Genomic DNA, 24,355 nt, shown 5'->3' on the forward strand with positions numbered 1-24,355 from the left:
CTTAAAATTGCATGCTCTATCTGAATCATGAAAGAACAAATTTGGGTTCAGTGTCCCTTTAACTGTCATTTGTTTGTGCTTATACTGGGCATCTGATTGGTTGTACCGTCTCTTTTAAATAAGAAAAAAATAGCAGAGAGGGGGTCTGTCTGTGTCTGTCTGTGTGCCAGTTAAACTGTGGTTAAGAGATTTATGTTATTTATATATCTGCTTGTCTGTTCATACATTTCTTGATGATTGGTGAAAAACATACATACATTGATTCAACACAATTTTGCCTGTATTTTAAAAAGCAAATAGTTGTGTGTGCGTGAGCATGTTTGTGTGCATGAGCGTGAGTGTGTTTGTGTGCGTGAGCGTGAGTGTGTTTGTGTGTGTGTGAGCGTGAGTGTGTGTGTGTGCGTGAGCATGAGTGTGTTTGTGTGTGCGTGAGCGTGAGTGAGTGTGTGCGTGAGCGTGTTTGTGTGTGCGTGAGCGTGAGTGTGTTTGCGTGTGTGAGCGTGAGTGTGTTTGTGTGTGAGCGTGTGTGTGTTTGTGTGTGTGTTTGTGTGCGTGAGTTTGTTTGTATGTGTGAGCGTGAGTGTGTTTGTGTGTGTGAGCGTGAGTGTTTGTGTGTGTGAGCGTGAGTGTGTGTGTGAGCATGTGTGTGTTTGTGTGCGTGAGTGTGTTTGTGTGTGTGAGCGTGAGTGTGTTTGTGTATGTGAGCGTGTGTGTGAGCGTGTGTTTGTGTGCATGAGTGTGTTTGTGTGTGTGAACGTGAGTGTGTTTGTGTGTGTGAGCGTGAGTGTGTTTGTGTGTGTGAGAGTGTGAGTGTGTTTGTGTGCGTGAGAGTGTGAGTGTGTTTGTGTGTGTGAATTTGTAAAGCTATGTTTTTACTTCTCCAAATTGGAAATTATCTGTCAGCTTTTCTTGTGTCTTGTGCCTTGTCCTGTACAGATTACAGTTTCCTGTTGACTCTGGCACAGAAAACCTTGAAAGATTCCCCATGAACTCTGCTTTCCCTCTCAGTAACACTATGACATAGAGAAAATAATTTTTATCTGCTGCACCCACCTGCTCAAGGCTTTCTTAAAGGGACAGGAAACCCCAAATTTTTCTTTCATGATTCATGTAGACATTTGTTTAAACAATTTTCAATATAATTTTTTTCAATATCTTGGTATCCTTTGTTGAAGAAGCAGCAATGCACTAATGGGAGTTAGCTGAACACATAGATGAGCCAATTGCAGGTGGCTTATTTGTGCAGTCACCAATCAGCATCTAGCGCCCATCTTTCGAGTCTACCTAGCTATACTTTTCAATAAAGAATAACAACAGAAAGAAGCAAATTAGATAAAATAAGTAAATTGGAAAGTTATTTAAAATTGCATGATCTGTCTGAATCATGAAAGATACATTTTGGGTTTCATGTCCCTTTAATGTGTGTGTGTTAGGGGTTAACAGTTTTTTTGTGAGTTGCCACCACCAATATCAGCCAGTGAGCAATTAATCCCTAAGAATTTGTGCACAAATATTTATTTGCTGTCAGTTTCAAGATCAATTTATATAATTTGCTATGGGGGCAGGATGCCAGGTCTTCTATATTTTATATTTATTCCATCTCTAAGCCTTTTTTTAATTTGATTAGAAACCTTTTCACAATACACGTTTGTAAATCTGCTTTTGATTATTTATCCCATGCTTGTGGCAACTCTTGGGTACACATTTAATTGACATACAGATTTAAAGGGACATAAAGCTATAATATTGAAATATTTTAATTCATTATAGTGTTTTCTTATTGCAGTGTTTTGACCCTTCAAACAAAAGGAAACTATGGGGCATATTTATCAAACTCCGTACGGAGCTTGATGCCCCATGTTTCTAGCGAGCCTTCGGGTTCGCCGGAAACACAAGTTATGAAGCAGCGGTCTAAAGACCGCTGCTCCATAACCTGTCCGCCTGCTCTGAGGCAGCGGACAGAAATCAACAGAAATCAACCAGATCGAATATGATCAGGTTGATTGACACCCCCTGCTAGCGGCCGGTTGGCCGCAAATCTGCAAGGGGCGGTATTGCATCAGCAGTTCACCAGAACTACTGGTGCAATGATAAATGCCGAGAGCGTATGCTGTCGGCATTTATCGATGTGCAGCGGACATGATCCGCAATATCGGATCATGTCCGCTCGCACAATGATAATTCGGCCCCTATATCTTTAAAATACTTTAGATTTAATATCTATATTTATTAATCAGAGACAGAAGCATTTTTTAGTAGTGAAACAGTTTGTGTCAAATGCCAGTCACTCTGACTTATTTAGTTATCTGGCATCAGCTGTTTTTGCAAAGAAGAAACAATATTGCATAATAAGCACTAGCATGGCTCTTGCCAGTCCAAAAAGCCAGGACTGAAAGATTTTTCTTTTTCTAATTTGATCTACTTTTAAAATTTTAAAAAAAAGATCACAGATATAAAAATGGCTGCTTCAAGTTCTGTATCAAAAAAATAGAAATAAAAATGTATATTGGTTCCCACTACTTTTTCCTTCTTTCTTTTCAAAGTTTGCATTAAGGGGACATAAAACACTACATAAATGCTAGATAGATTGATGCCCTAAAAGAAAAGATTAGTCTGAGAATGACATGTAGATGTATTTTTAAAAGTATCATTAGATGTTTAAATAGTGATACAATGGCCCCAAGTTATCAAAGTCTGTCGGACCTGAAACGACAGACCTCGCTGAATACGGCGAGCAGTACGCTCGCCGTATTCAGCATTGCACCAGCAGCTCACAAAAGCTGCTGGTGCAACGCCGCCCCCTGCAGACTCGTGGCCAGGCCAGCAGGGGGGTGTCAATCAACCCGATCGTACTCGATCGGGTTGCTTTCCGGCGATGTCTGTCCGCCTGCTCTGAGCAGGCGGACAGGTTATGGAGCAGCGGTCTTTGTGACCGCTGCTTCATAACTGCTGTTTCTGGCGAGTCTGCAGGCTCACCAGAAACACGGGGCATCAAGCTCCATTCGGCGCTTGATAAATATGCCCAATAAGTGTAAAGTTTTAGAGGCCCATTTATCAAGCTCCGAAGGCTCACCAGAAACAGCAGTTATGAAGCAGCGGTTTAAAGACAGCTGCTCCATAACCCCGCCCGCCTGCTCTGAGCAGGCGGACAGACATCGCCACAATTCAACCCGATTGAGTACGATTGGGTTGATTGGCACCCCCTGTTGGCGGCCGATTGGCCACGAATCTGCAGGGGGCAGCGTTGCACTAGCAGCTCACAAGATCTGCTGGTGCAATGCTGAATACGGAGAGAGTATTGCTCTCCGCATTCAGCAAGGTCTGTCAGACCTGATCCGCACTGTCGGATCAGGTCCGACAGACCTTTGATAAATAGGTCTCTTAGTGTTTAAAAAACAATGGGAGCTGCCATGTTATAACTTAGGTTACCTTCTCTGCTTTGGCCAATTAGGGACAGTAATACATAGGTCACTAGTGTGGGCAGCCAATGGGTAATATAACAGTTTTCTACTCTTCCATTTCTAACATAAACTGAAAAGCTCACAATTTCAGAATGGAATTACAGGAAAAGGGGACAAAATAAATAATGAAAATATAATGCAGATTATATTTTGTATGTATGATTATCATTTTATATTACAATCTCAAAGACCCTTTAACAATGCATTGTATACTGTGTTTGTTTTTTGTTTTTTTTTGTTTTTAAATAATAATTCCTGTGCTGAATAAACTTGACTTAATCTTTTCAGGCAAACAAAATCCTTTCTTTCTTTCTTTCTTTCTTTCTTTCTTTCTTTCTTTCTTTCTTTCTTTCTTTCTTTCTTTCTTTCTTTATTTCTTTCTTTCGTTCTTTCTTTCTTTTCTCTCTCTCTCTCTCTCTTTCTTTCTTTCTTTCATTCTTCCTCTCTCTCTCTCTCTCTCTCTCTCTCTCTCTTTCTTTCTTTATTTCTCTCTTTCCTTCTTTCTCTCTCTGTCTATCTTTCTGTCTCCCTCTTTCTTTCTTTCTCTCTTTCCTTCTTTTTCTCTCTCTTTCTGTTTCTTTCTTTCTCTGTCTTTCTCTCTTTCTCTCTATCTTTTTATCTCTGTCTCTCTCTCTGTATCACTCTCTCTCTCTTTCTTTTATTCCCCCCCTCTTTCTTTCTTTTTTCCCTCACTCATTGAATAACAGACTTCTAAGATAAATCAAATACTGCAGCGTCCGTTCTACAAGCATATGTTGCCTGTTCTTGGACAGAATATAACTGATGCAAGTTTCCGGCAGGATTGCTCATGAATGTATGTCCTAAGAACTGCTTGCTTAGCTGCCAGAGTTAAACAAATCAATATATTTGAGAATTTAGTACAGTCAAAAGTTCAGATCTCACATCCCATTTAAGCTGGTGTTGCAACTGAGTGTAGAAATGAAGGTTATTTATATTCTACGTCAGTTAACGGGAGTTTTTTTGCCTCATGATTTTCACCATGTAAATTATTCCTTTCAGAAATTTAATTTCCCACTTGTTTGCCCTAAAATATGGCCTTGCTACCAGGCACTTATTATCACTCTTAACCTATCCCTGTATCTTGTGTTTGTCTGATAGATGGTTATAGATAAATACATGGCTATAGATACATATACTACTATACGTTATTTTGTTATATAATAAAGATAGGTATAGTGGTAATGGAAGTTGTATTTAATGATTCCCCGTCAAGTATTAGCTTACCACAATTTAACCAATAAAGGTAGTCACCCAAATTGGGGACAATAATACTAATATCTGATATAATGAAGTATAGACTAGTAATACCAAGGGAGGGTGCTCACTGTTCAAGTAAATGTAGAAAAAATAGGAGACAAGCGAACAGAAAGTAGAGCACTCGCAAAGGGAGACTAGTATAAGTGGCTATTCAGTGGGTATATAATATTAAAACTTAACATTTATTATTCCAAAAAATGATAAAAAAACTACTATATAAGTAGTGATTAATACTTAGATTAAAACACAAACAAATAGTAAACGGCTGTATATCCACAATGACCCCAGAATGTATACCATAGAAAGTAGGAGGGATTTTTAGGCAGATATACACCAAAAAATGGTTCACGGATTGCACCAAAATCTATCTAAAAAAGAGGATTGACCTCAAACAAAATTATACTATCTAGTGCAATACTGGACCGGTGTAGGTCTGTCCAAAATATTCCCTATGACAAAATTAGTATAGTGACTAAGAGGGGAAGTGTAGGTAGCAAGATTCACATAGTCCATACATTCAGCATATTACACAGGCCCATTTGTATAGGCAAGAGTGAAGTGTTCACAAACACAAATTAAACCAAAAATACGATCAATGAAAGGTAATATGATTCTATAGATATGTTAGAATAAACACATTGACTAGTGAAATGTGACTTGCATAGTTACACTTAGTGGTAACCAAGGCCCACCAGGCCACACTCCTTGACTGACCAGCTAGAACCACGTGGACCCCACACATAGAATGCATGTGATTTGTCCTAGGGCCCCCTTACATTTTGAAGTTCTAGAACCTCCCCAGTCAGGTTCCCAATCATTATATCTATAGTATATCTATATACTATAAATATAAATCCAACACTACTATTTTTATGGAAGATGGGTGCACAAAGCTCACAACCAATATATACAATTCTACAAATTATTAGATACAAACCGTATTATTCAAATGATTTTGCTTTAGTGTTTAGGGTATGCACGTTTTATTTCTTTCATATTGAATTGTTTGTATATTTTACCATGACTGTAAATACTTTTTTTCACATTCATCCAACAGGTCACTTCCCAAACAAAGCTATGCCATCAGCAGGGGCATTGCCGTGGGTACAGGGCATTATTTGCAATGCAAACAACCCTTGTTTTCGCTACCCAACACCAGGCGAATCTCCTGGAGTGGTCGGAAATTTCAACAGATCAATGTGAGTTTATACTAATGCTCATTTATTATTTTATCCTTAATTTACTTGAAAAAGTCCTGCATATTTAGAGCAAAGTTCAAATGACTAAAGTAATGTACCATAAATCAGCTACATTTCTCATTAAAAATATGCTTTCTTTATTGTGATTAAAATAAATCTGACATAGTATAAGTTAGACGCAGTAACAGATGACAGAAATGTAACATATTTGGTGCCATAATGTGTTTAGTGACATGAACAACTAAAGCCACCATATAGATTTATTTTTAATAACATACATTTTCGTAACTTTTTCTAGAGTATCTCGCCTGTTTTCCGATGCAAGGAAGTTTTTGCTATACAGCCAAAAAGACACAACTGTAAAGGATATGCAAGGATTTCTGGGAAATTTAAAGAGATACCATGGATCAGGTAATTCTGTTGTGTGTGTGTGTTTTTCTTTTCTTAATGTACATGTTTCTATTTAGAAATGGTGTATGATGCTTAAAGTGAAGGTAAAGTTGTACCTATCTCTAAACCCTAATGAATTAGTCATAGTTAAAATAATGCAATCACTAACTTTTTTCCACAATGCATTATAAATTTATATAATAATCAAGTTTTATATTCCCCTACCGTTATGTTCCTTACTCCTCCCGTCAGCCATTTTCTTATCTGTTCCACCCGCTTTATACGTGTCTCTAAAGCACTTTCACGAGGATCCAATGAACTGCTCATGCGCATAGCATCGACTACTCTCAGCAATGCGCATGGAGTGATCTACTTTTTTTTCCAATGCGCAGGCGTCATTCTTTGTATTATGGCAAATCAATAAGATTGCAATAGGTATGCGCGAAACGAGAGCAAGCTTGTCTTACAAGCCCAACAATTAATTCTAAACGCATGAGCAGATCATCCAGGAGGCGGATGACGTAGATTGACGGCCGCCTAGCGTCCAGAATTTTAATTGGCTGCTAAAAGAACGTGACCTTCCATTAAAAAAAAAAAAAAAAACGGGTTGAATTTACGGATCGAAAAAAAGTAAGTATAAACGGCTAAAACTCAGTTTATACTTAGAATTTAAAAAAATGATGAATGAAAGTACTATTCATTTAGGGGAACAAGTTTAATTAGATAATGCGATAGAGCGAACTTTACCTTCACTTTAACGCTGGCCTTTCAAATGATTGAGGCTCTGGTTGCAATGAGTCATAGAGGCCCATTTATCAAGCTCCAGATGGAGCTTGAAGTCCCGTGTTTCTGGCGAGCCTGCAGGCTCGCCAGAATCACCAGGTATGAAGCAGCGGTCTAAAGACCGCGGCTCCATAACCTGTCCGCCTGCTCTGAGCAGGCGGACTGAGATCGCTGCAATTCAACCCGATCGAATATGATCGGGTTGATTAACACCCCCCTGCTGGCGGCCGATTGGCCGCGAATCTGCAGGGGGCGGCGTTGCACCAGCTGCTCACAAGAGCTACTGGTGCAATGCTGAATACGGTGAGTGTATTGCTCTCCGCATTCAGCGAGGTCTGTTGGACCTTATCCGCACTGTTGGATCAGGTCCGACAGACCTTTGTTAAATAGGACCCATAAAATCAGACAGCATGTGTAATATTTGTTAAATTGAGCAATAAAGTTAATTAATTTTATTGGGCTTTAAAATAGGGAATAAGGAGAGTTTTCAGTAAACATTTAATTTATAATTGTGACTTAATGTTACAGAAGTTATAAAGCTTGGAACAGAAAGGAAATATTTTATAAAATGGAATAAATTCATCATTAGACACTTGCCTCTGGGTGTCAGATATGACAAGGGGTCATTAGCTAAATCTCCCAAAGTATTCAGTAAAGGAGAGGTGCTTATAGCAAGGGATGGATGGGCCAACTAGGCCTGTGTCTTGAGCAGCAGTATTTGGGGGCAAAATATTGTGTGGGGTAGTTATACTGCCTTCCGACTCATGTTCTTTCCAAATGTCTTATTTATTATTATTATTATTGTTGTTATTATTATTATTGATACGTATAAATCAGGGATCCTGGTCTAGTGGAGTAGCTTATTAAACCATTTTGGCATCCATTGCCTTCACTTGTTTGGAGCAAACATGAACTATAAAGTTTAGAGTAAGGGCATTGGATGGCAGCAGATTTCACAGTGCCTAGGGCAGCACTGCTGCTTACAGCTCATTAGTTCATAAGCAAATGATTACTAAGGGTCATACAAATTAATTTGTTATGGTGTTTTAGAAGATTCACCAGGGCAATAGCAAATGACCACTGCTGTTTGGTTACTATGTTGGTTTAATAAAAGCCTAGACATTTATGAAACAATGGCAACTTGCAAGAATATAATAAATAATATATTTTTAGCACTTAATGGCAGCAACCTGGCAGTACTATTCCCATTACAATGTATAATTATCTCCCAGATGTTTTGTTTCTTATAACCATATAGCTTAGTGAATCCATGGAAGTGATATGATGGCATTGATGGGAATATGTGCATCTCTTACCAATCTGAGTGAATCTATCATTTGTATAATTTGTCAAGAAAATTATGGGCCAGATTACGAGATTACCAGGGGTTTGTGTGCGTCGGGTGTAGCAACAATCACATGTCGGGTATAGCGTGTCCTCAGAGCTCTGGTTAACTGTTTCACGAAACAAAAAAGTGCCACAAAACACATCAAAAATACATTTAAAAGTACAGTTACACTCATAACACTATCTAATAAAATGATTAAAAAAAAGTTATACAAGCTATATGAGCTGATACAGAAAAAAAGGCAGTCAAGTAGATAAAAAAATGCAAAATATTATTTATGCAATATTCATATTTAATAAAGTGTTATAATGTGTATTTACTTTACATATTTACATTCCAGTGTTCTGCACATAGCAGAATATGTTCTAAGTATTTATAAATATATATACATATAAATATATATATAATACCTATATACAATAATCTATATATACATATAGATTTATATTTAAGAATAAATAGAACATATTCTGATATGTCAAGAACATTGAAATGTGAAATATTCCTATTTTCATGTTGGCTTAGTGCACTTAAGTATATGTGATCAGGTTTGCATGCAAGTAGAGTGTTAAAGGGACATTAAACCCAAAAATGTATTTCATGATTCAGACAGATATTACAATTTTAAACAACATTCCAATTTACGTCTATTAGCTAATTTGCTTCATTCTTTAGAAATCCTTTGTTAAAGAAATAGCAATGCACACGGGTGAGCCAATCACATGAGGCATCTATGTGCAGCCACCAATCAGAAGCTGTTGAGCCTATCTAGATATGCTTTTCAGGAAAGAATATCAAGAGAATGAAGCAAATTAGATAATAGAAGTAAATTAGAAAGTTGTTTAAAATGGTATTCTCCATCTGATTCATGAAAGACAAAATTTGGGTTTAATGTCCCTTTAAGTTTTCTTACAACTTTTTTTGCTCCCTTCTATGGGGAGATATGTTAACGCATTTGCAATATTTTTACTTTAGCTTTTTGTGTGCATCGGGTTTCACGCGTTACGGTTCCTTTAAGATTGTCCTTTCAGTGCTGCATCTTTATCAGCTATTGATAAAATTATACTGCACAGTGCATGCAAGGAACAATTCGTTCAGAGCAAAGGGCTGTTAGTGAAAACATGTAGGTAGGTCATGTTGGGATCTTTGTTTGCCAGTTACTGATGTTGTCTCTACTTTTAAAGGGAGATGAAACCCTTTTTTCTTTCTTTCATGATTCAGATAGAGCATAGAACTTTCTAATTTAGTTCTATTATCAAACTTGCTTAATTCTCTTGGTATCCTTTGTTGAAGAAGCAGCAGAAATGCACTACTAGGAGCCAATGAAAGAGTCATGTATGGGCATCGGCCAATCAGCAGCTAGTTCTCAGTAGTACATTGCTGCTCCTACTTAGCCTACTTAGGTATGTCTTTCAACAAAGGATACCAAGAGAATTAGGCTAATAAGGTAATAGCAGTACATTGGATAGTTGTTTAAAATAACATGCTGTATTTGAATCATGAAAAGGCAATTTAAGATAGAATAAGATAGTAGAAGTAAAGGTTTTTCAAGCTTGGATTATAAAACATCTTAACATATTTATTTATATTATTTTGGACTAGAACAAAATTGCTCAAAAGAGGGTACGTTCCAAATTTGTATTAAGTCATTCATTCGATTTAATATTCTTGATTTTTTTTTAGATAATATTTTATTTGCAAACCAAAATTTGTATATTTTCAGATATGATACTAAAATATATATATATACATTTTTACTTATAAACAATATTTTTTTAGCTGCAAACTCTCCTGAAAATGTTTGACTTTTCTATTTATGTATATATGACATATATGCTGCGTGTTTTATCCTTACTAATATAATATATATATTATGTGTGTGTACATTAACATGTGCTAGTCTATTACACTGTTGGCATGTGTGTGCTAAATGATGATTTTTGTTAAAGTGACAGTCTACTCCAAAAAATATATTGTTTAAAAAGATAGATAATGCCTTTATTACCCATTCCCCAATTTTTCATAACCAACACTGTTTGTTTAATACACTTTTTACCTCTGTGATGACCTTGTATCTAAGCCTTTTCTGACAGCTCCCTGATCACATGACATTTTATTTATTATCAATGTGATTACCTTGTATCTAAGCCTTTTCTGACAGCTCCCTGATCACATGACATTTTATTTATTATCTATTGTCTTGCATTGTATCCAATTAGTGCAGTGTCTGCCACAAACCATGGGTGTTTGCACAATGTTATCTATAGGGCTCGCATGAACTAGCAGTCTCCTGTTCTGAAAAGCTAATAAAAAAGCATGTGATAAGAGGCTGTCTGTAGTGATTTAGAAATAGGCAGAAATTTAGATGTTTAAAGGTTATAAAGTATATTAATATAACAATGTTGGTTGTGCAAAGCTGGGGAATGGGTAGCAAAGGCGTTATCTATCTTTTTAACCAATAACAATTCTGGTGTAGACTGTAATAAAAGCTGAACCTGTAGTAGCTTCATTTTAAGGAACTGTTTGCTCTAGGCTATAATCAGATGTGTAAAATGTATTCACACGCAGAAGGCATATATTATATTACCGGTAGGTAATAATTCTTGGAATTTGCCTTTGTTTTATCACTGGTTGAAGATTCCAGGATAATTGCTGCATCATGATCACTCCATCCTCAGATGGCCCAAAAGAACCTACTTTATCTTATCACTTTCAACTGATGTTAAGCGCACAAACTCATGAAAATCTTCCAGAAATAAATATGTGAAATATGCTGTCAGAAATGTATAAGAAGCATTGGTTTGAACACGTTTTTAAGAATGTGTCAAGCGTTTGGAATAACCTTGACCGGTAGCAGCACCTAAAGGCACTCTGAATGGCTTGACACGTGTTATAAAGAGAAGCAGCATTTTTTTTGTGTGGATGATTTTAGGCTGTAGATGTAATGATTGTTGGCAGATAATTTGTAACCTTATGAAGTAGGACTAATATATATGTATATATATATAAATACATACATAGAGAAGTGCACTCACAGGAAGGAACAACTGGCTCAATACCATTGTTAGCATGTTCTATGGCGATTTACCACCTGGGTGCAGCTTTTTAGCCAGTAATGCTTTTCACAGAGAAGAACTTTCCTGTAGTATATCAGTCTGATCCCGCCTATTACGGTCAGTTCAGCGCTGAAATATCCAGGCAATTCCTCTCTGAACAAGGAACACAGCAACCCCAAACGATTGTTTCAGCCTTAATTGGGCCTCGTCAGTGAGTTGTAGCCATATTCCTCTAAGCACACTGAGCAAGGAGTCCACGTCTGGTTGCCCCTTTTTCCCATAGGGAGACTAAGTACATACAGAGAGAAGTGCACTCACAGGAACGAACAACTGGCTCAATACCATTGTTAGCCTGTTATATGGCGATTTACCACCTGGGTGCAGCTTTTTAGCCCAGTAATGCTTTTCACAGAGTTGAACTTTCCTGTAGTATATCAGTCTGATCCCGCCTATTACGGTCAGTCCAGTGCCGAAATACCAGGCAATTCCTCTTTGAACAAGGAACACAGCAACCCCAGATGATCGTTTCGGCCTTCATTGGGCCTCGTCAGTGAGTTGTAGCCATATTCCTATAAAGCACACTGAGCAAGGAGTCCACGTCTGGTTGCCCCTTTTTCCCATAGGGAGACTTAATACATACAGAAAGAAGTGCACTCACAGGAACGAACAACTGGCTCAATACCATTGTTAGCATGTTCTATGGCGATTTACCACCTGGGTGCAGCTTTTTAGCCAGTAATGCTTTTCACAGAGAAGAAATTTCCTGTAGTATATCCGTCTGATCCCGCCTATTACGGTCAGTCCAGCGCTGAAATACCAGGCAATTCCTCTTTGAATAAGGAACACAGCAACCCCAGCTGATCGTTTCAGCCTTCATTGGGCCTCGTCAGTGAGGTGTAGACATATTCCTCTAAGCACACTGAGCAAGGAGTCCACATCTGGTTGCCCCTTTTTCTCATAGGGAGACTAAATACATATAGAAAGAAGTGCACTCACAGGAACGAACAACTGGCTCAATACCATTGTTAGCCTGTTCTATGGCGATTTACCACCTGGGTGCAGCTTATATAACCCTTAGAAACGCTGGGGTTCAGTTCCTGAAGAAAAAAAACAACAAAAACTGTGAAAAATTAACCCAGATATATAATGTATATGTGAAATAAATTATTTAGATTTTAGGCCCCTCTCAAAATTGATATTATTTATGTAATATTATATTATAACAAATATGTATTATGTGTATTATGTAATATTGTATTATATTTAAAGCCCTGAAATAAATGTTTATCAGCCAGTGAGCAGTCATTTGTTTTGTTTGCTGTATATAAAAGGGACATTTTTAATAATTTTTTAACATGCATACTTCCTGTTCGCTTCAATATCAAGAAGGCCAGGATAAAAAATATTTTTAATATGTCACTGTTCTTTTTTATGCATAATAGCAATTTTACAGCTCACTATATACTGGCCCTTTACGAAAACAAACAAATGGCAAACTACTCTCATCTAATACCGGCCCATTTTTGGTTCAGAACCTGGGTAGCGCTTGCTGATTGGTAGCTAAATGTAACCACCTATAAGCAAGCACTATCCAGGGTGCTAAACCAAAAATGGGCCGGCTCCTAAGTCCTAACCTTACATTCCTGCTTTTCAAATAAAGATAGCAAGAGAACAAAAAAATGATAATAGGAGTAAATTAGAATGTTGCTTAAAATTGCATGCTCTATCTGAATCATGAAAGAAAAAAATGTGGGTTTAGTATCCCTTTAAAATAACATGGTTAAATAAAAAGGCACTCAGAGTGTACCTCTTACTATGAAGCTTTTTTGTCACAAATATATCTCTAAAATCGAGGATATCAATAGGTTATATCTGACTCCATGGGTCTGATTTATGAAAGTGCGAACGGACATGGTCCACTGTAGCGATCATGTCCGCCACACATTGATAAATGTTTATCATTGCACAAGCTTTTCAATAGAAATTATTGTGCAATGCCGCCTGCACATTCGCGGCCAACTGGCCGCTAGCAGGGGGTCTCAATCAATCCGATTGTATGCGATTGGGCGGATTGCTGTCCGTTGCCTCAGAGCAGGCGGACGAGTTAAGGAGCAGCGGCCTTAAGACCACTGCTTCTTAACTGTTGTTTCCGGTGAGCCTGAAGGCTCATACGGAAACTGGTGTATACGGCCCCATTCGGGCCGTGATAAATCGCCCCCCATAACTATAATCTAGGATTATTTTTAATCTTCAGAGTAAAGTTGGCTAAAACTGACTTTGAACAGTAAAGTCTTTTAAACCAACATATTATTATTATTATTTTTTTTAATTTTAAAACTAAAGTACATAGTAATTGTTTAGGCATTCTTTAGAATCCTTACAATTTAATATAACTGTATCTAATTTGTAATAATATGTTAAAAAATTGGAGTATTTTTTTTATTTTATTTAATTGTATCTTCCTATCTGTATCTGTATCTGTATCTACACATAATTCATTGATAGCTATTACAGCTAAAAACTTTACCCCTAAAAACTTGCTGTAGTTATGTTCTCAAGTCCTATTTATAGAAAGTCTGTAAGTGAAGAAGACTTGAAATGCAACTTGAAATCCACAACCCTAACTCTAAAGTCTGCTGTATTTGACAAGTGAGCTTCAAATCAATTTCAAGTATTTTTTTTATTTTTTTTTTTTTAAACCAGCTTAAACTAACTTGTGATATGCAAGTGTCCCTTAAAAGCAGCTAAAGATAAGACAAAATATATATATTCTCCAGTTCAGCTCGTTTAACAGACTTAGCCTGACTGGGGTAATGTTCATTGCATACTTAAGTCCCTAGGTTCCTGTCTGATGGGACTTCCAGATGAGTGTTCTTGCATCATGTACAATCAGAAATTCCATGAACATCTGGAGAAGAAATACTTTACTGGTTAGTTTCAGATTAATAATATACCTTCCAACTATTTTTCTTCCATTGTGGGAGCATGAGTGCTGGGGAAACACTCTAGAACATGCGAATGAGACCAAAGGAGGGTTGTGGGTGTGTCCAGGTGGCTCTGGGCAGAACCATAACAGTCAGGGAGCATGTCTGAGTAGTCCAGTGTGTATCTTAAAAGTTTGAGGCATCCTCAATTTATTTAATTGTATCTTCCTATCTGTATCTACACATAATTCATTGATAGCTATTACAGCTATATTTTTTTTTACTTTATTGTCCAATTTATTTTGCTTTACCAAGGATAACTGTCGTAGGAATGCTATAGAAACTGTAATTTCACACACCCAACACTTTTATGACATCTTACAAAATAAGAGACAATTTAAAGATTAAGTAATGTAGTACCTATTATTTAATTACTAGTGGTTTTGAATATTTTCATTCAGTGTCAGCTTGTTGTGAGTTAGTTCTGTTGGTTGCAATATTGTGTAGCATGATAGATCATGTGACCCTTTTCGACTCATCAGTAAGGAAGGAATTCAGAAATGCCTGTAATGAATATAGGTAGTTTATAGAACAACAACAGGTGAAGTCTGAGGAATTGTTGCTTATGATGTTTTATATGGCTCACATCAGTGATTTGCATCTCTCATCATAATACTTGTTTTTTTTAAGTATTCACTGAATGTTTAATTCTTTGTTTATTATAGATGCATAATAACTCATCAAAAAACAGTTTAAAATAAACATTTTGTGTGTGGGGGGGGGGGGGAGCCAACTGCCGAAGCGACTAGACGCACACTGAAGGAGCTCCTGGAGTTAATATAGATTTTAGGGGGTTTTCTGCCTAAAATATCTGTGAACTATATATTAGATCCCCAACTGAGGGCTTATACTACAGTCTCCAGATGATGGGAGCATCATTTACTTTTATTTTTCGGGCAACCACTTGAAAAGACAATAAGGCAGCAGTAGCTGGCATTGAGGATGCAATTTTCGTAGAGGGAACCCATGTACCAAACTCTCTCTTAACAATAAGGATGGTAGAGGCGCTTGAGAAAGGGATATGCGACTTGCTTAGAGACCACTTGTCTGGACTGCGCACTCTTATTACACAGTGATGCGAGAAACTAAATATACACCATAACTCCCAAGATGGCGCCGGATTACTACTGTACATTGCTAAACCTACTGAGCTTTGCGGTGTGAGTGTCGATACACATAGCCTGGCCGTGTTCAGTAAGACTACAGTTTTTCTCAACGCACCAGCGATATACCTTCCAGAGATGCATCAGCCGCCCAGACAGAATCATTACCATTAACCCCCCCTTTGAGATTGTTTATTGAATAAAGATAGGAAAATATATCCTAACCTCTATATCTCCAATGTATTAAACTATACATACTATTCTAGAAGCACTATACATACTATTCTAGAAGCAAATGCATACATTAGTGTTATGAGAAGATTTGCCATCAAGTGATGGGTATATAATGATTTGAACTGATATCCTGGGCTAGAGACTAAAGTTTTATATAACAGCACAATAATATTTGGGTTTTCATTAAAGTTACCTAGCCACCATAACATTTACCCTTCAACTAGCAGGGTCTATGTGATTATTATATGCTACTAATCAGTTCTAATTACTCTTGTACTTAACTCTACAACACTTGATGTCTGTGTATATGCCATAGTATGCTTCTTTCTTGTCAACATCGTACCCCCTACCCCTAATATTGATCATCAGAGTGCTTACCTTCATTCTATGAACATGTATAAACTGGCTGTTTTATAGTACTGAATAGAATGTGCGTGTCATGCAAAAAACAAAATGAGGTTTATTATATGAGACCCAATAGTGGCACCTGTTAGTTTTAAGATTACCCTCTGTAACACAGAACATCTTATATTATTATATGGTCCCAAAGTGGCCTTAGCTCTTATTCTGAGGGTATTTAACTTGAGTGGCAGACATCTTTATACACCATTGTCCATGTACATTGTCATGTTAACATGTACTGTTACTTTGTCTGGTTTATTCTGTATATTTTGGCATGTTTTTTCTTTATGGCTCTTTTGCCGCCGTATCATTTGTATATGCCTTGAAGTATACCTCAATAAAAATATTTTAAAAAAATAAAATAAATAAATACACATTTTGTGTTTTAATTACGAATACTTTTCCTCTTCTTCAGAAACATTTTGGAGAACAATGTTTGTTTATGGTAAATATTTGTGGTTAGTAAAGGTTATGCTGATAAATATTGTGGCTTTACTGCAGACATACCAGGATATCCCTGCTTGATATTACTAGGTAGGACACTGCTAGTGGTGTTAACTTGTAGAGTTAGTGTCACAGCCAATTAGAACTTGCAACTTCTGTCTGGATCTTGTGGTATTTTTGTACTCAACTTATAGGCACCAAGAGATGTATATGTTTTCATCTGAGTGTTTAGTTAATGTCCAACTTTACCTAACTGTGCATTACAATAAAATATAAATATATTTTTAACTTGCATGCAAAGAGCCTGCCTTAAATGCCCAACATGGCATCAGAATGATTTACAAATGTTACATTTTATAAAGCATTTTCTTTGTAATAAAAAAATAAATTAAAAAATCCCCTTTCCCATGCCCCTAAAGTGAAATGTACTTACTGTACATAGAAATGGCTTGGGGTGTACTCCTCTTACTCCCGTACTGGGAGATGAAATGTACTTCTAAATGTATGGGGGAATTGCAAAAAGAGGTTTACAGAGAACATTTTTGAGTGTAATATCCTCATTAAAGTCAAAATAAAGTTCCATTATTCAGATAAAGCATACAATAAAAAAAGTGCATTCTGAGGTTCCAGCTCCAACTGAGCTTGTGCAAAAGTGCACAGTATGTACTGTATGTAAATGCATTTTGTGATTAGCTGATAGCTGTCACATGGTACAGGGCTGAGGAAAAATTGGATTCACTTTAAAATGTGCCATAACATATTCTACTGCTCATTTCAAATTTAAAGTAAGTTATATCGTAAGTTATTCAGAGCAGGGTCTTTGTCATTGTATATCCTTATATCTGTACGCACAGCTATGGAATATTGTGGCACAACACAAATTAGTGATAATAATAATGGTCTATTTATTGTGTATTTGTCAATTATTCAATTCTACTGTAAGTATTGGTCCTTTAAGTGTTGCAGATACTCTTCACATTTCTGTGTAAATGTGTGCTTACTGAAGATGGCATTTAATGCTTAGGTATCATAGTGTTCATAAGGAATCCCAATGAAGTCATTCCCTAGTTATGGGCTACACAGAATGTGTCATTTTAGACTATATATTTGTAGAATGGAGAAATGCTTAAAACAAACCAGTGGAACACAGAGATGCATCTACTTTTGTGGACATTAAATGCTAGTACACAACTCTCAATAACACTTCCATATAATTTTATCAGTTTTAGGCAGTTTATGAGGTGATTTCATCTGAAGCATATAAACCTGAACCTACCTGTCTGGCACATAACTATAATACAACAACTTTATTTAGGAACTTGCAATGCATGATAAATCCCTACTTCAATATTTTGATATGATTTGTCTACATTATATTTATAATAAATTCACTGGCAGCAAGTCAGTACTTAATAAAGTACAGTTGGATTATTACAATTGCAGTGCAATTACTATATGATTATAAGAGTAATATATACTGTAAATTATAGGTCAATAAAAATGCTATGGGCTCTGACTAATATTTTAAAGGCACACTAGCATTTGCTTGGATCTTTTCCAAATACTTATCTGTTGACATTAAAACAGACAAGTATAGTTTGAGGCTCACACCTAATAACAAATTAAAATTGGACACGGCTACTAAAAAAATGTGTTTCAAATAGAAACAGTGTCAGTGCAGGTGCTCATTCAGCTGCAAATGTATACACATAAAAAAAACCTCAATAATACAGATGAATCCAAGGGATAGGAAAGTCAAAATTAATCTTGTGTGATTTAGATAGAGCGTGTCATTTTAAGAATATGTACTTATCTTTCACTACTGGGAGCTAGCTGGTGATTTGTGGTTACAGACATTTGTCTCTTGTCATTAGCTCACCAAAGGTTTTCAGCTAGCTCCCAGTAGTGCATTGCTGCTCTAAAACTAATTTTAACTATACGTTTAACCCATTTGCACTAGTTAAATAAACAGTTATATACAAATCACAATGCAATAATAAATGCTCTAACAGAGCATTTTCTTTTTGCACTTTTATTTACTTTAATTCTGGTAGCATGCACATAGAGCTAAATTATTACCCACTATGGCTGCTTATATATACACACACAAACACACACACACACACATATATATATATATATATATATATATCAATTCATTTTTAAACAAGTTTTTTACATTTATTTACAAATTCACTTTACTAAAATGATCCAATAAGTATGTTTTAGTGATAATCTGTATTTGTTATGTAAAAGCATTGCATATGCAGTATAAACAATTATTTGTTGACGTTTTTTCTTCTATTACATGTCTTAGTGATGCATAGCTGCAGAGTTTGGGTCATTAGGATATTTATTAGTTGTACAGAATGAATTGTTTCTAATGGACAGAAAATATTGACTTTTACTGCACAAGTCTAAAGAAATGGCTAGTGTTCTGATCATCAGTGAGCAACAGCATATATGTCATGCATTTAGACCACACAGTTTGTTTTATGTGAATCTGTGGTTTATCTCTGCCCTTTCTTTAGCTGGAGGAATCTTTATAAGATGAATCTGCACTATTTATGGTTTACCTCCCAGTCTCTGCCTCAAAGCTTCAACCAAACCTTAACTAAGAGTGCAATAGCAAAATTGTCACACACTTTTTTTTTTTTAGTTTTTTTTTTTAATATACCAAGAAAAAGGGAGCAGCCTGTCAAAATAGCCACAAAATAAATATATGTTTACCAACAGCTGTACATTGGCACTAGGGATGTCTTCAGCTGCCATTTGTTTGAAATATGTTTGCCATATTTTGCAAACGTTTCCAGGAAAGCGAGCTTATATCAGAGAAAACAAACAGGACAAGGGTCATTTTCTATTTCTTTAACACATAATTTTACTCTTTGGGGATTATTTGGTATGCACGGAGGCCTTTGATGTGACTCAAACCTATTATTTTCTAGATGTTTTGAAGTTAAGAAATTATTTCTAGCGGGTGTTGTGCATGTTATGGAATTCATACAAAAGCATGAAGCCCTGGTTTTTACAGCAGGACTAAGAATTATTTTGTTACATTTCTACCTCAAAGGTTGTAAAATACTTTTTTTTCTAATTTTTTTAAAAGTGTCTTGAACAATTTGTATTATTATTATTACTACCATGTTACAGAGATGAACATTAGAGATGCGTGTAGATTACATTGTATCAAATGAATCTATTGATTAGAGTTTACAATCAAATGAAACCATATTTATATATATTAAAATATAAATGAACATATGTGTAATAATTACATGTAGTTACAGTTGCAGTGTGTGCACATACAGAATTTGCATTTTTACTTGTCCTACAATAGTACTTTTAATCAGTTTTGCAGCTTCATAATTGTATCTTTTCCACTTATAAAGCAAATAATAACCTATTTTTAACAATTCATTATATTATTATTTATAAATATGTGGGATAACATTAGGATAATATAGATAAAGGGATTTAGAAGGGATGCATTAACTTAAAGGGCAGCTAAACACTAAATACATTTCATGCACCTCCCTCTAATCTTAGGTGCTGCCATATTGGAACCAGGTCACACTGTAGGGATCTGAAGGAGAGTTACTGCGCTTGTGCAAACAGGTGATCATATAGTAAAAGATAGCGTTCAACATGGTGGCACCCATAACCACAAGGAGGCGGGACATAACCTCAATACTATGGGAATAAAATGTATTCTTTCATTTCACTTCCAGCCTGTGTAGCAGTGCTACATGATGTAGACCTGAAGAAAGAAAATATACGTGCACAGTTAATGTTGTTTGTGTAGTAGTGGCACATCTGCCTATGAAGCCGTGCACCAGTATTCACACCGCATCTTCTCAGAGAGTCAGAAGCGGGTTGTATGACACAAGCAATATAGAAGCAATATACACCACTGACAGCTCTCTGGGCAGGCATGGTGTTTAAGTACTGATGCACAGGCCCTCACAGGATATGTGCGTATGCCACAGAAAAACAGTAATAAGTTTTGCTAGAAGCATTTTTGCTGATGAAAGTATATTGCAAAAAATGTTTATTCCAAATTGAAAAGCACCGATTCACCTTTCATTTTTGACCGTTCTATCCCTTTAAAAGAATTAAAAGTGCTAGAAGAAAATGCATTAATGAGTTAGATTTTTTATTATTACACTATTGCTTGTATATAACTATAGAGAGGTTAAACACATGGTTAAATAATCTCCAGAGCACTACATGGATCTAAGTGAGCAAAAGGCAATAAATGTAGCTACTAATCATCCAGTAGTGCATTGCTGCTCCAAACCATACCTAGGTATAATCTTTCTTCAACAAAGAATATCAAAGAACAAAGTACATTTGATAAAATAACTAAATTGAAAAATCTATTAAAATTGCATGCTCTGTCTGAACGATAAACTTTCATGTACGTTTAAAGTTAACATATCAGTTCTATGGCAATTTATTGCAGTAAGTAATCGCTTATTTTTATTATACTGTTTGAAAGTATTTATGAAGCTTGGATCTTGAACAGGTGCCATCAATGCATTTACATTTGCAATTAAAGCAATTACAGCTTTAATGTTAAAAGTGTGTAATGGGAATGGTTTACATTCATAAATGAGAGAGGTTTACATTTATAAATATTTAATTGGTTAATTGCTAGCACTTCCAGTACCAAAAAATTGCGCTAGTTTTAAGTAAGCCTATAAAACCACTAATAAACTATAATAATTTTTCCACCACGCCACAGTACATTTACATTGTCTTTTCAGTAAGACCAAAAAAGCCTAGGGTTGCCACCTATATTGGAGAAAAACATAGTGTATTGTTTTGCAGTACAGTGACATACTCCTTAAAGAACTTTAGGGACCTATTTATCAAACTCCGTATGGAGCTTGATGCCCTGTGTTTCTGGCGAGCCTTTAGGCTCGCCAGAAACACAAGTTATGAAGCAGCGGTCTAAAGACCGCTGCTCCATAACCCTGCTCCATAACCTGTCTGCCTGCTGTGAGGCGGCGGACAGACATCGCCGGAAATCAACCCGATCCAATACGATCGGGTTGATTGACACCCCCTGCTAGCAGCCGATTGGCCGTGAATCTGCAGGGGGAGGTATTGCACCAGCAGTTCACAAGAACTGCTGGTACAATAATGTCAGCATTTATCAATGTGCATCGGACATGATCCGCAATATCGGATCATGTCCGCTCGCACGTTCTTAAAAATGCCCCATAGAGTGTTGTTTATCCTATGTCTTTTTGTGGCCAAGAAGAGACAAAGATAAAAAAAAGCTCCTATGCCAATCATTGTATTAGGGTCAGAATTCTGTAGAAATGCACACTTGTCTTTCTTAGGGAAGGTAAAAAAAAAATAGTTTTTTATTTAAATGATAGGAAAAGCAGTCAAAATAAATAAATAAATTGTTTTTCAGTATATAATTAAACCTTCTGTGGGAAATTTAATTTTGAGTTATATGTCTCTTTAAAACATAAATTCTAAACTGCAGTCGCTCTAGGGTGTATAAAACAAGCAATAAGTAATGCATATAAACTGCAATGTTGATGTTTTTTCATTAACTGAAAAATGTATCGGGGGCTGAAATGCAATTACATTTTGAATTAAACGTCCCTTTAAAAGAATTATTCATGCCCACACACTAAGCACAGGGCTTTTATTTCTATATTTTTCTTTATTACCTCCCTTGCCCTGAACCTGGATGACAGACATAGCCAAAACATCCATGTCTTCTCCTGGGCTAAATTTAAGGCCTAGCGTTATTTTTGTCACGTCGCATTTGTAGCACTGGACGGTGATGTGCCTAGTTACTTTGATGCATGCATTATGGTGACACGTTAAACGTTTCCTGTGAATTTGTCATTTCAGAAGCCTCGCGTTGTGACCTTACTGATGAACTTGCTTCTTCATGAGGAACATTTATAGCTTTAGCAAATATAGGTCTTGGTGTTCTATTACTGTTTGCCAAGAAAAGAGCCTGTCTGTATTTCTATCTTTCTTATGATGGTTATAGGGAATATGGAACAACACTACTAATGTGCACTGGATAGAAATTATTATTGTAAAACATATTAATGAAATAAAAACAAGAGCTGTGTTTTAGTTTTGTTGCTTAACAAACATCCACAGAGCTAAGCGTTTTGGATTTAATCCCCTAGGACTTCCTAATGTATGTGTCTGGGATAGCTATTTATAATTTGCACCCATAATTTATCAAGTAATTTACTTTAGCTCCTCTTTACAGGAGCTCTAAAGGGAAATAAACTTGAAAAAGTAACTGCTCTCATATGTAAAGATTTTTATTATTGCACTATTGCTGATCTAAATGGGTTAAATGCATAGTTAAAGTCAGCTACAGAGCTATGTCCTACCGGGGACTAGCTGAATGCATCTGGCAAGCCAATGATAAGACTAATATTTGCAGAGCTACCAATCACCATCTAGGTTTAGCCTTCAAGTATAGCATTACTGCTCCTGAGCTCTAGGTGTGCTTTTCAACAAAGGAAACCTAGAGAACAATGTAAATTCGATAATTAAAATAAACTGAGGAGGTTCTTAAAACTACATTTGAATCACAAAAATTTTATTTTGAATTTTATTTCCTTTTACAGGACCATGGGAGGCAGTAGAATGCAGCATACTACCTACCTTTTTAAAGGGACATAAAACAAGTTGGGATAGAGACAAAATACTGTATAATAATATGTACTTTAATTACTTTACCTGCAGTGCCTCACCATTAACCCTTTCTTTTTAGTTTCTGAATTGTAAAGCTCTAATTCCCCCCACACATTTCCTACTATGGCTGTATCTATATCTATTGTTGTTTTGGTAGAATGCAAAAGAGCATAGGGATTTTCTGCTGGAGCATGCCTGGAAGCTGTGAACTCGATTGAAATACAATACCTGTGTCTAAACACTGATAAGGGGGGTGGAGTTGGCTGCTCCAGGCAGCTTAGCTATTTTATTAATTTTGCTTATATTTTAAAATTATTTTAAAATACTTGCCAGAAAATTTTAAACATTTTTTTATGCAAACTATTTTTAATTAATTAGCCCTTTTTAGGTTATGCACAGATCTCAACCTGTTTTATGTCCCTTTAATGTCTCTTTAGTTCACCTAAGTTAATAATCTTTTTTTTTTTATTCTATAGGCCTTACATTTGTACTTTTTGTTAGTACTGAAAATATTGTGAATTTAACTGATCTACTTTAAGTGAGTGTTATGTTAAACAAAAAAAAAGGTTAATCTGAGGATGCAGATAGAGCAGTGACCGACAATAACCTAGAGTGCGCTAGCAGCAGAAATAATATTCCTGCGAGTTTATAATGTCTATGCCAGACTTGGTCCTTTGCCAAGTTAGGTGTGTGCCAGAAGCTTGGTATTAATTGTGCCCTTCAGAGTCACACTGAATGAATATGCAGAGACTGGAAGCTGCATTACATGTTCTCTGTATGTGGAGGCACACTTTATTGCAATCAAATAATTATGTAAGACTTTCATTTGTGCCAAAGGGAAGAATAAATAATGCCACTCAAATCACTGAATACAAATAAATGTCATATGCAGCAACACACAAGGAGAAACACTGAATGACCCTATTACTTGTGAAAAAAATGTATGAGCATATCTAGCTAATGTCATTACTCAGTCAGAAAAT

The 24,355-nt window shown here is 36.2% G+C and overlaps 1 protein-coding gene across 2 annotated transcripts in view; it reads left to right on the forward strand.

The window, feature by feature from the left end:
- Nucleotides 1-24,355, forward strand: part of ABCA1 (ATP binding cassette subfamily A member 1) — a 154,891-nt gene that overhangs the window by 43,869 nt on the left and 86,667 nt on the right. For both annotated transcript variants that reach the window (XM_053702625.1, XM_053702624.1), the window contains exons 4-5: nucleotides 5,797-5,938; nucleotides 6,237-6,349. In XM_053702625.1, the coding sequence (XP_053558600.1) occupies nucleotides 5,797-5,938; nucleotides 6,237-6,349 (255 nt within the window). The remainder of the gene's footprint in view (nucleotides 1-5,796; nucleotides 5,939-6,236; nucleotides 6,350-24,355) is intronic.

This window comes from Bombina bombina, chromosome 2, assembly GCF_027579735.1.
Source record: "Bombina bombina isolate aBomBom1 chromosome 2, aBomBom1.pri, whole genome shotgun sequence".
Taxonomy (NCBI): domain Eukaryota; kingdom Metazoa; phylum Chordata; class Amphibia; order Anura; family Bombinatoridae; genus Bombina; species Bombina bombina.